This window comes from Homarus americanus, unplaced genomic scaffold (genome assembly GCF_018991925.1).
Source record: "Homarus americanus isolate GMGI-L3 unplaced genomic scaffold, GMGI_Hamer_2.0 scaffold5040, whole genome shotgun sequence".
Taxonomy (NCBI): domain Eukaryota; kingdom Metazoa; phylum Arthropoda; class Malacostraca; order Decapoda; family Nephropidae; genus Homarus; species Homarus americanus.
Genome location: NW_024750470.1, coordinates 8,920 through 21,089, shown reverse-complemented (window position 1 = coordinate 21,089; position 12,170 = coordinate 8,920). Strand labels below are relative to the sequence as shown.

General features: G+C 59.9%; 5 protein-coding genes across 5 annotated transcripts; all 5 read left to right on the top strand.

Annotated features, from left to right (window-relative positions):
* The first annotated feature begins 1,050 nt into the window (after positions 1-1,050).
* LOC121854081 (basic proline-rich protein-like) lies at positions 1,051-5,560 on the top strand. Its single transcript, XM_042348471.1, has 2 exons — positions 1,051-1,067; positions 2,107-5,560. The coding sequence occupies exons 1-2, from the start codon at positions 1,051-1,053 to the stop codon at positions 5,558-5,560; spliced, it is 3,471 nt and encodes a 1,156-aa protein (XP_042204405.1).
* Positions 5,561-5,628: 68 nt separating this feature from the next.
* On the top strand, positions 5,629-7,113 carry LOC121854080 (proline-rich protein 2-like). The gene has a single exon (XM_042348469.1). The coding sequence runs from the start codon at positions 5,629-5,631 to the stop codon at positions 7,111-7,113; it is 1,485 nt and encodes a 494-aa protein (XP_042204403.1).
* A 114-nt stretch (positions 7,114-7,227) lies between these two features.
* LOC121854079 (basic salivary proline-rich protein 3-like) lies at positions 7,228-8,013 on the top strand. Its single transcript, XM_042348468.1, has one exon. It carries the CDS (start codon positions 7,228-7,230, stop codon positions 8,011-8,013), a length of 786 nt encoding a protein of 261 aa, XP_042204402.1.
* A 187-nt stretch (positions 8,014-8,200) lies between these two features.
* On the top strand, positions 8,201-8,704 carry LOC121854078 (proline-rich protein 2-like). Its single transcript, XM_042348467.1, has one exon. The coding sequence runs from the start codon at positions 8,201-8,203 to the stop codon at positions 8,702-8,704; it is 504 nt and encodes a 167-aa protein (XP_042204401.1).
* Positions 8,705-9,442: 738 nt separating this feature from the next.
* LOC121854076 (basic salivary proline-rich protein 4-like) lies at positions 9,443-10,069 on the top strand. The gene has a single exon (XM_042348466.1). The coding sequence runs from the start codon at positions 9,443-9,445 to the stop codon at positions 10,067-10,069; it is 627 nt and encodes a 208-aa protein (XP_042204400.1).
* Positions 10,070-12,170: the final 2,101 nt, after the last annotated feature.

The window sequence follows — 12,170 nt, the reverse complement described above, 5'->3', positions numbered from 1 at the left end:
CTGATGGATGAGTGGATCATTGCCTAGAGTAACATCGCACGCAACATCACGGACGAATTTTAAACATTGGTGTTATAAGGACAGTCTGTCAGCATATGATTAGAGAGAGAGAGAGAGAGAGAGAGAGAGAGAGAGAGAGAGAGAGAGAGAGAGAGAGAGAGAGAGAGAGAGAGAGAGAGAGAGACTTTTCCTTTTTCTTTCTCTCTCTTATCATATACAAGGTAAACAATTACAATGCCGCCAACCAGATTATAATTCCAAAACGTTGATGTGAAGGTAAATTGATCGTTAGGGGGAGTTATGAAGAGGTAGTTCGGGTCACCTGAAGATTAGCCTCCTCCACTCTCCGCTTACTTCATGTTGTGGATTTAAGCACACCCAACCTAACTTAACCTAATCTAACCTAGCCTAATCGTCTAACCTCAACCTAACGTGGTCTAACTTATTCTAATCAAACCTAACCTAACCTAACCCTAACCTAACCTACATGTGTTGTGAGTTGTGGTCCTATGTACATTTATCTACCATAAATTTGATACTTGCTTAGAAATTCTTGGCTCATAAACACACACACACAACACGCGCGCGAGCCTGACTCATAACCGCAATTAAAAGTCTCCAAACCGCATTTTCCGGCTCACACCTCACACTTTCTCCCTGAACCGTAATTTTTCCACCACAACCACATTTCTCCTCGTAACCGCAGTTTGTTCCCGGGCATAAGGACCTTGAGTACAGACACAGGTTAAAGCATCTGAATTTGCACTCCCTCGAGAGACGTACAGTGAGGGGGCGATATGTATAAATGGAAGTCAAGACCGCTGCTGTTTCCTCCATTCTTATGTTCTTGATCACAGCTACAATTTTCTTCCTCAAACTGCGATCTCACCCCGTCAACCACAATTTCCCCACAATCACCATTTTCCCCCACAATCACAATATCCATCACAACCACCACATCCCCCTCACAACCACCATTTTCCTTACAACCACAACCTCATCTCTCTCAACTGCGGTATTGTCAAACGGGTTGTATCGGGGTTGTATAAGATGTGTATTAACACAAGGTGAGCTTGCATGATGGTCGACGTAAATACTTGAGAGGTGAATGACTGCCAAAGTGACACCTGGGTCCTTATAAGAACACCCATGGTCACTAGCTCTAAAAGAGCAGGGAAGCTGTCAATGTACAATGTAGTTAAGTTACCACTTATGTAGTCACTTATGTACAGTCACGTATGTACAGTTGAGTCGGTTTAGTGGCCGACCAGCAGCTAGGAGGCTCACAGTCGGTGTGTGTGTAATAATTATTCTGACAGACGACATGTTGGGTTCGCTGTGGTGGGATGTGATGTTGTCCTGCACAGAGAGCCCAGATGGGTCCCCAGTCATATGAGGCCCCACAGCACCCCCCAGTCATACAGGGCACTCCAGTCATACAGGGCCCCCACACAGGCCCCAGCCATCACAGGGCCCCCAGTCACAGGGCACTCCAGTCACACAGGGCCCCCAGTCATACAGGGCCCCTGAGTCACACAGGGACCCCAGTCATACAGGGACCCTAGTCATAGGGACCCCAGTCATACAGGACCCCCAGTCATAAGAGGCCTCAACTCATAACAGGCCCCCCCAATCATACAGGGCCCCCAATCATACAGGGCCCCCAAGTCATACAGGGCCCCAGCCACACAGGGCTCCAGTCATACAGGCCTTCAGTCATACAGGGCCCCCAGTCATACAGGGCCCCCAGCCATACAGAGGGCCCCCAGCCACACAGGGCCCCCAGTCATACAGGGCCTCCAGTCATACAGGGCCCCCAGTCATACAGGGCCCCCCAGACATACAGGGCCTCCAGTCATGCAGGGCCCCCAGTCACACAGAGCCCCAGCCATACAGGGCCCCAGTCACACAGGGCCCCAGCTCACAGGCTTCCAGTCACACAGGGCCCCCAGTCATGCAGGGCCCCCAGCCACAGGGCCCCCAGTCATACAGGGGCCCCCAGCCATACAGGCCCAGTCATACAGGGCCCCCAGTCATACAGGGCCTCCAGTCACAGGGCCCCCAGCCATACAGGGCCCCCAAATAGCAGTGGCCCCAGCCACACAGGGCCCCCAGCCACACAGGGCCTCCAGTCACACAGGGCCCCAGTCACACAGGCCCCCAGCCCACAGGGGCCCCAGCCACAGGGCCCCCAGTCATCACAGGGCCCCTCAGCCACACAGGGCCTCCAGCCACAGGGCCCCAGTCACACAGGGCCCCAGCCACACAGGGCCTCCACACATACAGGGGCCCCAGTCATACAGCCCCCCAGTCACAGGCCCCCCAGCCATACAGGGCCTCCAGTCATACAGGGCCCCCAGTCATACAGAGCCCCAGTCACACAGGGCCCCCAGTCAAGCAGGGCCCCCAGTCATACAGGGCCCCCAGTCATACAGGGGCCCCAGTCATACAGGGGCCTCCAGTCATACAGGGCCCCCAGTCACAGGGCCCAGTCATACAGGGCCCCCCAGTCTCATACAGGGGCCCAGTCACACAGGGCCCCCAGCCACAGAGGGCCCCAGTCACACAGGCCCCCAGTCACTACAGGGCCCCAGTCACACAGGGCCCCCCACAGCACAGGGCTCCAGCCCACACAGGGCCCCAGTCATACAGGGCCTCCAGTCACACAGGCCCCCAGTCATACAGGGCCCAGTCACACAGGGCCCCCAGTCATACAGGGCCCCCAGTCATACAGGGCCTCAGTCACACAGGGCCTCCAGTCATACAGGGCCTCCACACAGGGCCCCAGTCATACAGGGCCCCAGTCATACAGGGCCTCCAGTCATACAGGGCCCCCAGTCATGCAGGCCCCAGTCACACAGGGCCCCCCCAGTCACACAGGGCCCCCAGTCACACAGGGCCCCCAGTCAAACAGGGCTCCAGTCATACAGGGCCCCCAGTCGACAGGGCTCCAGTCACAAGAGGGCCCCCCAGCACAGGCCCAGTCATACAGGGCCCCCAGTCACATACAGGGCCTCCAGCACAGAGCCCAGTCACAGGGCCCCAGCTCAACAGGACCCCCAGCCACACAGGGCTCCAGTCACACAGGGCCCCCCAGTCACACAGGGCCCCCAGTCATACAGAGCCCCAGTCATACAGAGCCCCCAGTCATACAGGGCGCCCCAGTCATGAGGGCCCCAGCCAACAGAGCCCAGTCATACAGGGCCCCCAGTCATACAGGGCCCCCAGTCAACAGGGCCCCCAGCCATACAGGGCCTCCAGACACAGGGCCCCCAGTCATACAGAGCCCCCAGCCACAGAGCCCCCAGCCATACAGGGCCTCCAGTCAGCAGGGCCCCCAGTCACAGGGCCCCAGAACATACACAGAGCCCCAGTCACACAGGGCCCCCAGTCATACAGGGGCCCCCAGCCACAGGGCCCCCAGCCATACAGGGCCCCAGTCACACAGGGCCCCAGCTCAACAGAGGCACCAGCCACAGACAGGGCCCCAGTCACAGGGCCCCCCCCAGCCACACAGAGCCCCCCAGCCACACAGGGCCTCCAGTCACACAGGGCCCCAGCCATACAGAGCCTCAAGTCATCACAGGGCCCCCCAGCCATACAGAGCCCCCACAGCCATACAGGGCCTCCAGTCACACACAGGGCCCCACACAGGGCCCCTCCAGTCATGCAGGGCCCCAGTCATACAGAGCCCCCAGCCATACACAGGGCCCAGTCATGCAGGGCCCCCAGTCATGCAGAGCCCAGCCATACAGGGCCTCCAGTCATGCAGGGCCCCAGCCATACAGGGCCTCCAGTCATGCAGGGCCCCCCAGCTGCTGGCAGAGCCTCCAGCCATTCAGGGCCTCCAGTCATGCAGGCCCCCAGTCAACAGAGCCCCCAGCCACACAGGGCCTCCAGTCATGCAGGGCCCCAGCCACAGGCCTCCCCAGTCATGCAGGGCCCCCCAGTCAATGGCAGGGCCTCCAGTCATACAGGGCCTCCCAGTCACAGAGCCCTTAGCCACACAGGGCCCCAGTCACACAGAGCCCCCAGTCATACAGGGCCTCCAGTCATACAGGGCCTCCAGTCACACAGGGCCCCCAGCCATACAGGGCCCCCAGTCATGCAGGGCCCCAGCCACACAGGCCCCCAGCTACAGGGCCTCCAGTCAACAGAGCCCCCAGTCATACAGGACCCCCCAGCCATACAGGGCCTCCAGTCATACAGAGCCCCCAGCCACAGGGCCTCCAGCCACAGGCCCCCCAGCCACAGGGCCCTCCAGCCATACATGAGCCCCCCAGCCATACAGGGCCCCCTGTCACACAGGGGCCCCAGCCACACAGGGCCTCCAGTCATACAGTGCCTCCAGCCATACAGGGCCCTCCAGTCATACAGGGCCTCCAGTCACAGGGCCTCCAGTCATGCAGGGCCCCCAGTCATCACAGGGCCTCCAGTCATGCAGGGCCTCCAGCCAGCAGGGCCCCCAGCCACAGGGCCTCCAGTCATGCAGGGCCCCAGCCACACAGGGCCTCCAGTCACAGGGCTTCCAGTCATGCAGGGCCCCCCAGCCACAGAGCCCCCAGCCACACAGGGCTCTCCAGTCATGCAGGGCCCCCAGCCATACAGAGCCCCGAACACACAGAGTGCCCAGTCACACAGGGCCTCCAGTCATGCAGGGCCCCCAGACACAGGGCCCCAGTCACACAGAGCCCCAGCCACAGGGCCTCCAGTCATGCAGGGCCCCAGCCATACAGAGCCCCCAGCCAACAGAGGGCCCCAGTCATGCAGGGCCCCCAGCCATACAGGGCCTCCAGCCACACAGAGCCCCCCAGCCACATGCAGGGCCTCCAGTCATGCAGGGCCCCAGCCACAGAGCCCCCAGCCACAAGGGCCTCCATCATGCAGGGCCCCAGTCATACAGAGCCCCAGCCATACAGGCCCAGTCATGCAGGGCCCCCCAGCCATACAGGGCCTCCAGTCATGCAGGGCCCCCAGCCATACAGAGCTCTCCAGCCATACAGGGCTCAGCCACGCAGGGCCCTCAGCCATACAGGAGCCCCCAGCCATACAGGGCCTCCAGCAGGGCCCCAGCCATACAGGGCCTCCAGTCACTGCAGGGCCCCCAGCGCCAGCTCAGAGCCCCAGCCACACAGGCCCTCCATCATGCAGGGCCCCCAGCCACACAGAGCCCCCAGTCATACAGGGCCTCCAGTCATGCAGGGCCCCCAGCCATACAGGGCCTCCAGTCATGCAGGGCCCCCCAGCCATCACAGGGCCTCCAGTCCATGCAGAGAGCCCCCCAGCCACAGCCTCCAGTCATGCAGGCCCCCAGCCATACAGAGCTCCGCAAGCCACACAGGGCCCCCAGCATGAGGGCCTCCACAGCCATACAGAGCCCCCAGCCAACAGGGGCCCCAGTCATCAGCAGGGGCCCCAGTCAGCACAGAGCCTCCCAGCCATACAGGGCTCTCCAGCCATGCAGGGCCCCCCAGCCATACAGGGGCCCAGTCACACAGAGCACCCCCAGCCATACAGGGCCTCCAGTCATGCAGGGCCCCCAGCCATACAGGCCTCCTGATCATAGCAGGGCCCCCCAGCCACACAGGGCTCCAGTCATGCAGGGCCCCAGCCACAGGGCTCCCAGTCATGCAGGGCCCCCAGTCACACAGAGCCCCCAGCCACACAGGGCCTCCAGTCATGCAGGGGCCCCCCAGCCACACAGGGCCTCCAGTCATGCAGGGCCCCAGCCACAGAGCCCCCCAGCCACACAGCCTCCAGTCAGCAGGCCCCCAGCCATACAGAGCCCCCCAGTCATACAGGGCCTCCATCATACAGGGGCCCCCAGCCATACAGAGCCCTAACACAGGGCTCTCAGTCATGCAGGGCCCCAGCCATACAGAGCCCCCAGTCATGCAGGGCCTCCAGTCACACAAGGCCCCAGCCATACAGGGCCCCCAGCCATACAGGGCCTCCAGTCATGCAGGGCCCCCACACACAGGGCCTCCAGTCATGCAGGCCCAGACACAGGCCCCCCAGTCACAGGGCCCCACACACAGGGCCCCAGCTCATACAGGGCCCCCAGCCACACAGGGCCTCCAGTCATGCAGGGCCCCCAGCCATACAGAGCCCCCAGTCATACCAGGGCCTCCAGTCACACAGGCCCCAGCCATTCAGGGCCTCCAGTCATGCAGGGGCCCCCAGCCATACAGGGCCTCCAGTCATGCAGGCCCCAGTCACACAGAGCCCCCAGCCACACACAGGGCCTCCAGTCATGCAGGGCCCCAGCCATACAGGGCCCAGTCATGCAGGGCCCCCAGCCACACACAGACCCCCAGTCACAGGGCCTCCCAGTCATACAGGGCCCCCAGCCACAGAGCCCCCAGTCATACAGGGCCCAGCCACAGGCCTCCAGTCATGCAGGGCCCCAGCCACAGGGGCCTCCAGTCATGCAGGGGCCCCCAGCCACAGGGCCCCCAGTCACAGGGCCTCCAGTCATACAGGCCTCCAGTCACAGGCCCCAGCCACACAGGCCTCCAGTCATGCAGAGCCCCCAGCCACACAGGGCCTCCAGTCATGCAGGGCCCCCAGCCACAGGGCCTCCAGTCATGCAGGCCCCAGCCACACAGGGCCCCCCAGTCATACAGGGCCTCCAGTCATACAGAGGCCTCCAGTCATACAGGGCCCCCAGCCACAGGGCCTCCAGTCATGCAGGGCCCCCAGCCATACAGTGCCCCCATTCATACAGAGCCCCAGCCATACAGGGCCTCCAGTCATGCAGGGCCCCAGCCACAGGGCCTCCAGTCATGCAGGGCCCCCCAGCCACAGGGCCCCCAGTCACACAGGCTCCAGTCATACAGGGCCCAGTCATACAGGGCCCCCAGCCAACAGGCCCAGTCATGCAGGGCCCCAGCCATACAGAGCCCCCAGTCATACAGGGCCTCCAGTCATACAGGGCCCCCAGCCATTCAGGGCCCTCCAGTCATGCAGGGCCCCAGCCATACAGGGCCCCAGTCATGCAGGGCCCCCAGTCATACAGAGTCCCCAGCCATACAGGGCCTCCAGTCATGCAGGGCCCCAGCCATACAGGGCCTCCAGTCATGCAGGGCCCCAGCCACAGAGCCCCAGTCATAGAGGGCCTCCCAGTCACACAGGGCCCCCAGCCATACAGAGCCCCCAGTCATACAGGGCCCACTGCTACAGGGGCCCCAGTCATGCAGGGCCCCCAGCCATACAGGGCCTCCAGTCATGCAGGGCCCCCAGCCATGCCAGGGCCCCAGTCACACAGGGCCTCCAGTCATACAGGCCTCCAGTCACACAGGGCCCCCAGCCATACAGGGCCTAGTCATGCAGAGCCCCCACATACAGGCCTCCAGTCATGCAGGCCCCCAGCCATACAGGGCCTCCAGTCATGCAGGGCCCCCAGCCATACAGGGCCCCCAGTCACAGGGCCTCCAGTCATACAGGGCCTCCAGTCATACAGGGCCCCCAGCCACAGGGCCTCCAGTCATGCAGGGGCCCCAGCCACAGTGCCCCCATTCATGCAGAGCCCCCAGCCACAGGGCCTCCAGTCATGCAGGGCCCCCAGCCACAGGGCCTCCAGTCATGCAGGGCCCCCAGCCACAGGGCCCCCAGTCATACACAGGGCTCCAGTCACACAGGGCCTCCAGTCACACAGGGCCCCCCAGCCATACAGGGCCCAGTCATGCAGGGCCCCAGCCATACAGGGCTCTCCAGTCATGCAGGGCCCCCAGCCAGCACAGGGCCTCCAGTCATGCAGGGCCCCAGCCATACAGAGCCCTAGCCATAGGGCCCAGTCATGCAGGGCCCCCAGCCATACAGGGCCTCCAGTCACAGGGCCCCCAGCCATACAGGGCCTCCAGTCATGCAGGGGCCCCCAGCCATACAGGGCCTCCAGTCATGCAGGGCCCCCAGCCATACAGGGCCTCCAGTCATGCAGGGCCCCATTACACAGAGCCCTTAGCCACACAGGGCTCCAGTCATGCAGGGCCCCCAGCCACACAGAGCCCTTAGCCATACAGGGGCCTCCAGTCACTGAGGGCCCCCAGCCATACAGGGCTCCAGTCATGTAGGGCCCCCAGCCACACAGGCCTCCAGCCATACAGAGCCCCAGTCATACAGGGCCCCCAGTCATACAGAACCCCCATCCATACAGAGCCTCAGCCGCCACAGGGCCTCCAGTCATGCAGGGCCCCCAGCCATGGGCCCCAGTCATACAGGGCCCCCAGTCATACAGAGCCTCCAGCCATACAGGGCCTCAGTCATGCAGGGCCCCCAGCTATACAGAGCCCTTAGCCACACAGGGCCTCCAGTCATGCCGGGGCCCCCAGCCACACAGAGGCCCTTAGCCATACAGGGCCTCCAGTCATGCAGGGCCCCCAGCCATACTGGGGCCTCCAGTCATGCAGGGCCCCAGCCACCCAGGGCCTCCAGCCAGCCAGAAGCCCCAGTCGCCTGGGGCTCATCCCAGAGCCCCAGCCATACAGAGCCCCAGTCATACAGGGCCCCCAGTCATGCAGGGCCCCCAGTCATGGGGCCCCAGTCGCACAGAGGCCCCCAGTCTCCAGAGCCCTTAGCCGCCTGGGGCCTCCAGTCATGCAGGCCCCCAGCCCAGCCAGAGAGCCCAGTGTACAGGGCCCCCAGTCATGCAGGGCCCCAGTCATACAGGGCCAGTCACACAGGGCTGATCGCACAGAGCCCTTAGCCACCAGGGGCCTCCAGTCATGCAGGGCCCCAGCCACTTAGGGCCTCAGTCATACAGGACCCCCAGTCATACAGAGCCCTTAGCCATACAGGGCCTCCAGTCATGGGGCCCCCCTGATCACCTAGGGCCTCAGTCACAGACCCCAGTCATACAGAGCCTTAGCCATACAGGGCCTCAGTCATCGGAGCGGCCCCCAGTCCACCGGGCCTCCAGTCATCACAGAGCCCCAGCCATACAGAGCCCTTAGCCATACAGGGCCTCCAGTCATCAGGGGCCCCCAGTCATACGAGGGCCCCCAGCCGCCTGAGGGCCCCCAGCCATACAGAGCCTGATCGCCTGGGGCCCCCAGTCGCCACAGGGCCCCCAGTCATACAGGGCCTCAGTCATACAGGGCCTCCAGTCATACAGGGCCTCAGTCATCACAGGGCCTCAGTCATACAGGGCCTCCAGTCATACAGGGCCCCCAGCCAGCCTGACCCCCAGTCCATACAGAGCCCTTAGCCATACAGGGCCTCCAGTCATGCAGGGCCCCCAGCCTACAGAGCCCCCCCAGTCATACAGGGCCCCAGTCATGCAGGGCCCCCAGTCATACAGAGGCCCCCAGTCATACAGGCCCCCAGTCTGCCAGAGCCCTTAGCCACCCAGGGCCTCCAGTCATGCGGGCCCCCAGCCAGCCAGGGGCTCCCAGTCATACAGAGCCAGTCATACAGGCGCCTTAGCCATACAGGGCCTCCAGTCATGCAGGGGCCCCCCAGCCATACAGGGCCTCCAGTCGACAGAACCCCCAGTCCACAGAGCCCTTGCCAACAGGGCCTCCAGTCCTGCAGGGCCCCCAGTCATAGGGGCCTCCAGTCATACAGAGCCCCCAGTCATACAGAAAGCCCTTACACACCAGGGCCTCCAGTCATGCAGGGGCCCCCCAGTCGCCAGGGCCCCAGTCATACAGAGCCCCCAGCCTCAGAGCCGCCCATACGGGGGCCTCCAGTCATCAGGGCCCCCAGTCATACAGGGCCCCCCAGCCATACAGGGCCCCCAGCCAACAGAGCCCCCCCAGTCATACAGGGCCTCAGTCACACAGGGCCCCAGTCACAGGGCCTCAGTCATACAGGGCCTCCAGTCATGCAGGGCCTCCAGTCACAGGGCCTCCAGTCATACAGGGCCTCCAGTCATGGGGCCCCCAGCCACACAGGCCCCAGCCATACAGGGCCTCCAGTCATGCAGGGCCCCCAGCCACCAGAGCCCCCAGCCATACAGGCCTCCAGTCATGCAGGGCCCCCAGCCATCCTGGGGCCTCAGTCATACGGGCCTCAGTCAACAGGGCCTCCAGTCATGCAGGGCCCAGTCATAATAGGCCCCCAACTCTGATCCAATCCTAATAGACTCTAACCCAAAACAAACTAAACCATTACAACTGATTAGGTTAATTTGGGTCCCATTTACAGTTAGCTAAGTTAGGTCAGGTCAAGTTAGGTTAGGTTAGGTCAAGTCAGGATAGGTCAAGTCAGGATAGGTCAAGTCAGGTTAGGTCTAGTCTGGTTAGGTCAAGTTAGGTCAGGTCAATTTAGATCAGGTCAAATTAGGTTAGGTTAAGCAAAGTTAGGTTAGCTTAAGTTGTTAGGTTATGATTAGGTCAAGTTAGGTTAGGTTAAGTTAGGTCAAGCTAAGTTAGGTTAAGGTAGGGCTCCTTTAACCAATCCTACCCAGTAGTTGAGGGGTTGGGGTGGTCGTGTTGTCATGGCTGTACAATATTATAGTAATGATCGTTTGAGAGAGTTAATGGTGGGAGGGAACTAATGAGTGCTGGATGTGAGTCAACGTTGGCGGGTCTCTTTTAATGCCGATGACACAATACCTGCGTCTTAGGTTCACCAGCCACTACTTATCTATAGTCATGTTTGGGTCAGTGTGTGTGTGCCTGTTTGTCTCTGTCTGTCTGTCTGTCTGAGAGAGAGAGAGAGAGAGAGAGAGAGTACTATATCTTGCAGCAAAACGGATCACCTAAAGATTCTTCCCCTCAGCTTATTTCACTTGAAGATTAACAACTCTATCGCTATCGTAACGTAATCTAACCCTCAGGTAGTGTTAGGGTGATTAATGTTCAGGTGACCCAACACAACATTCAGCGTCCGTTGCCACTTACACCCATGTTTACTGTAATAGAGCTCATGTTATATCTTGTCAGTTATATACATATTGTCTTAAGGTTATTATCTATCTGTGTAGAATAGTATATTATTTTAGGAAGCATCCGGGTACGACACGAGCCATGAGTCCAATCTGTTGTGTTTGTGTATAAAGGCGAAGATGATGGGTCGCACACTGTCAACAATGCCACGTGGATTTGTTTACATTTAACATCGAGCCATGGGACTGCGTCATCGCCAGCTTCAGGTTGTGTGTGTGGGCAGCAGTGTGTATGTGTGTGTGTGTGTGGGCAGCAGTGTGTATGTGTGTGTCAGCAGCGGTGTCATTACTCTTGTGACCGAGGATGATTCATCACCAGTATTTATGTTGGTGTAGTAACGCTGGTGACCGAGCTGTGTGACATTTTCTAATGAGGTCAATCCTTGTGAGGAACAGGAGCTGTACACTGCTGTTGTTGTTCTGGGACAGCTGTGGAGATGTATGTAAATAATATTCCTTTAATTACAAGTTCATCTTAAAGTGCTGCGCCAGTGTATAGATATTTTCTTTCGTGAGTGATTTAATTGTGAGTGAGTGAGTGAGTGAGGCGGCGTGTAGGGGTGTTGAGAAAGCTATAGAAACACAATAGAGATTTTCATGTTATTACAATATTGTGGAGTTTTTCCTATTGTTAATAATTATGACTCATCCGGGTACACCTCACAACACCTTAATGATGATATGCTTAACCCAATTAATTATATATATAGATTCCATTGTTATTCCGTAGTAGTCAAGGCTTCACTCAATATTGACTCATCATAATAGACAAACTCTTAAAATATGGAACCAAAACAAACACTCTGGGACTTGGGGTTTTCTCCGTGCATCTTACACCTCTTGACATATTTTATCGTTCACCTTACGCAGTGTTGGATCAGGTGACTCTTGGAGGGGGTGTGGGGGGTGATGACCTCAGAGTGCTTGACCTGCTGAAGTGGGAGACTACGGCTGTTGACCTAAATTTCCCCACACTTCATCTGAGCCGCTTTTTCCTCCCTCCTGGTCCTTGGTGGTGGTGAGGTCTTTGGTGGTGCTGAGGCTTTGGTGTTACTGAGGTCCTTGGTGGTGGTGAGGTCCCTTGGTGGTGGTGAGTAGGTGTGCCACGACTCAACTTAATAACGGTTAAGGAAATTACTACTTCAGCCAAAGGACTTTTTATGTATTAATTATAGACGCATCAGTTAGTCCCCTCACATTCAACACAATCAGTCGCTACACAATCAACTTAGCTCTTCAGTGCTTCGCTTGCTGCCTCCCCATCATCATCATCATCATCCCC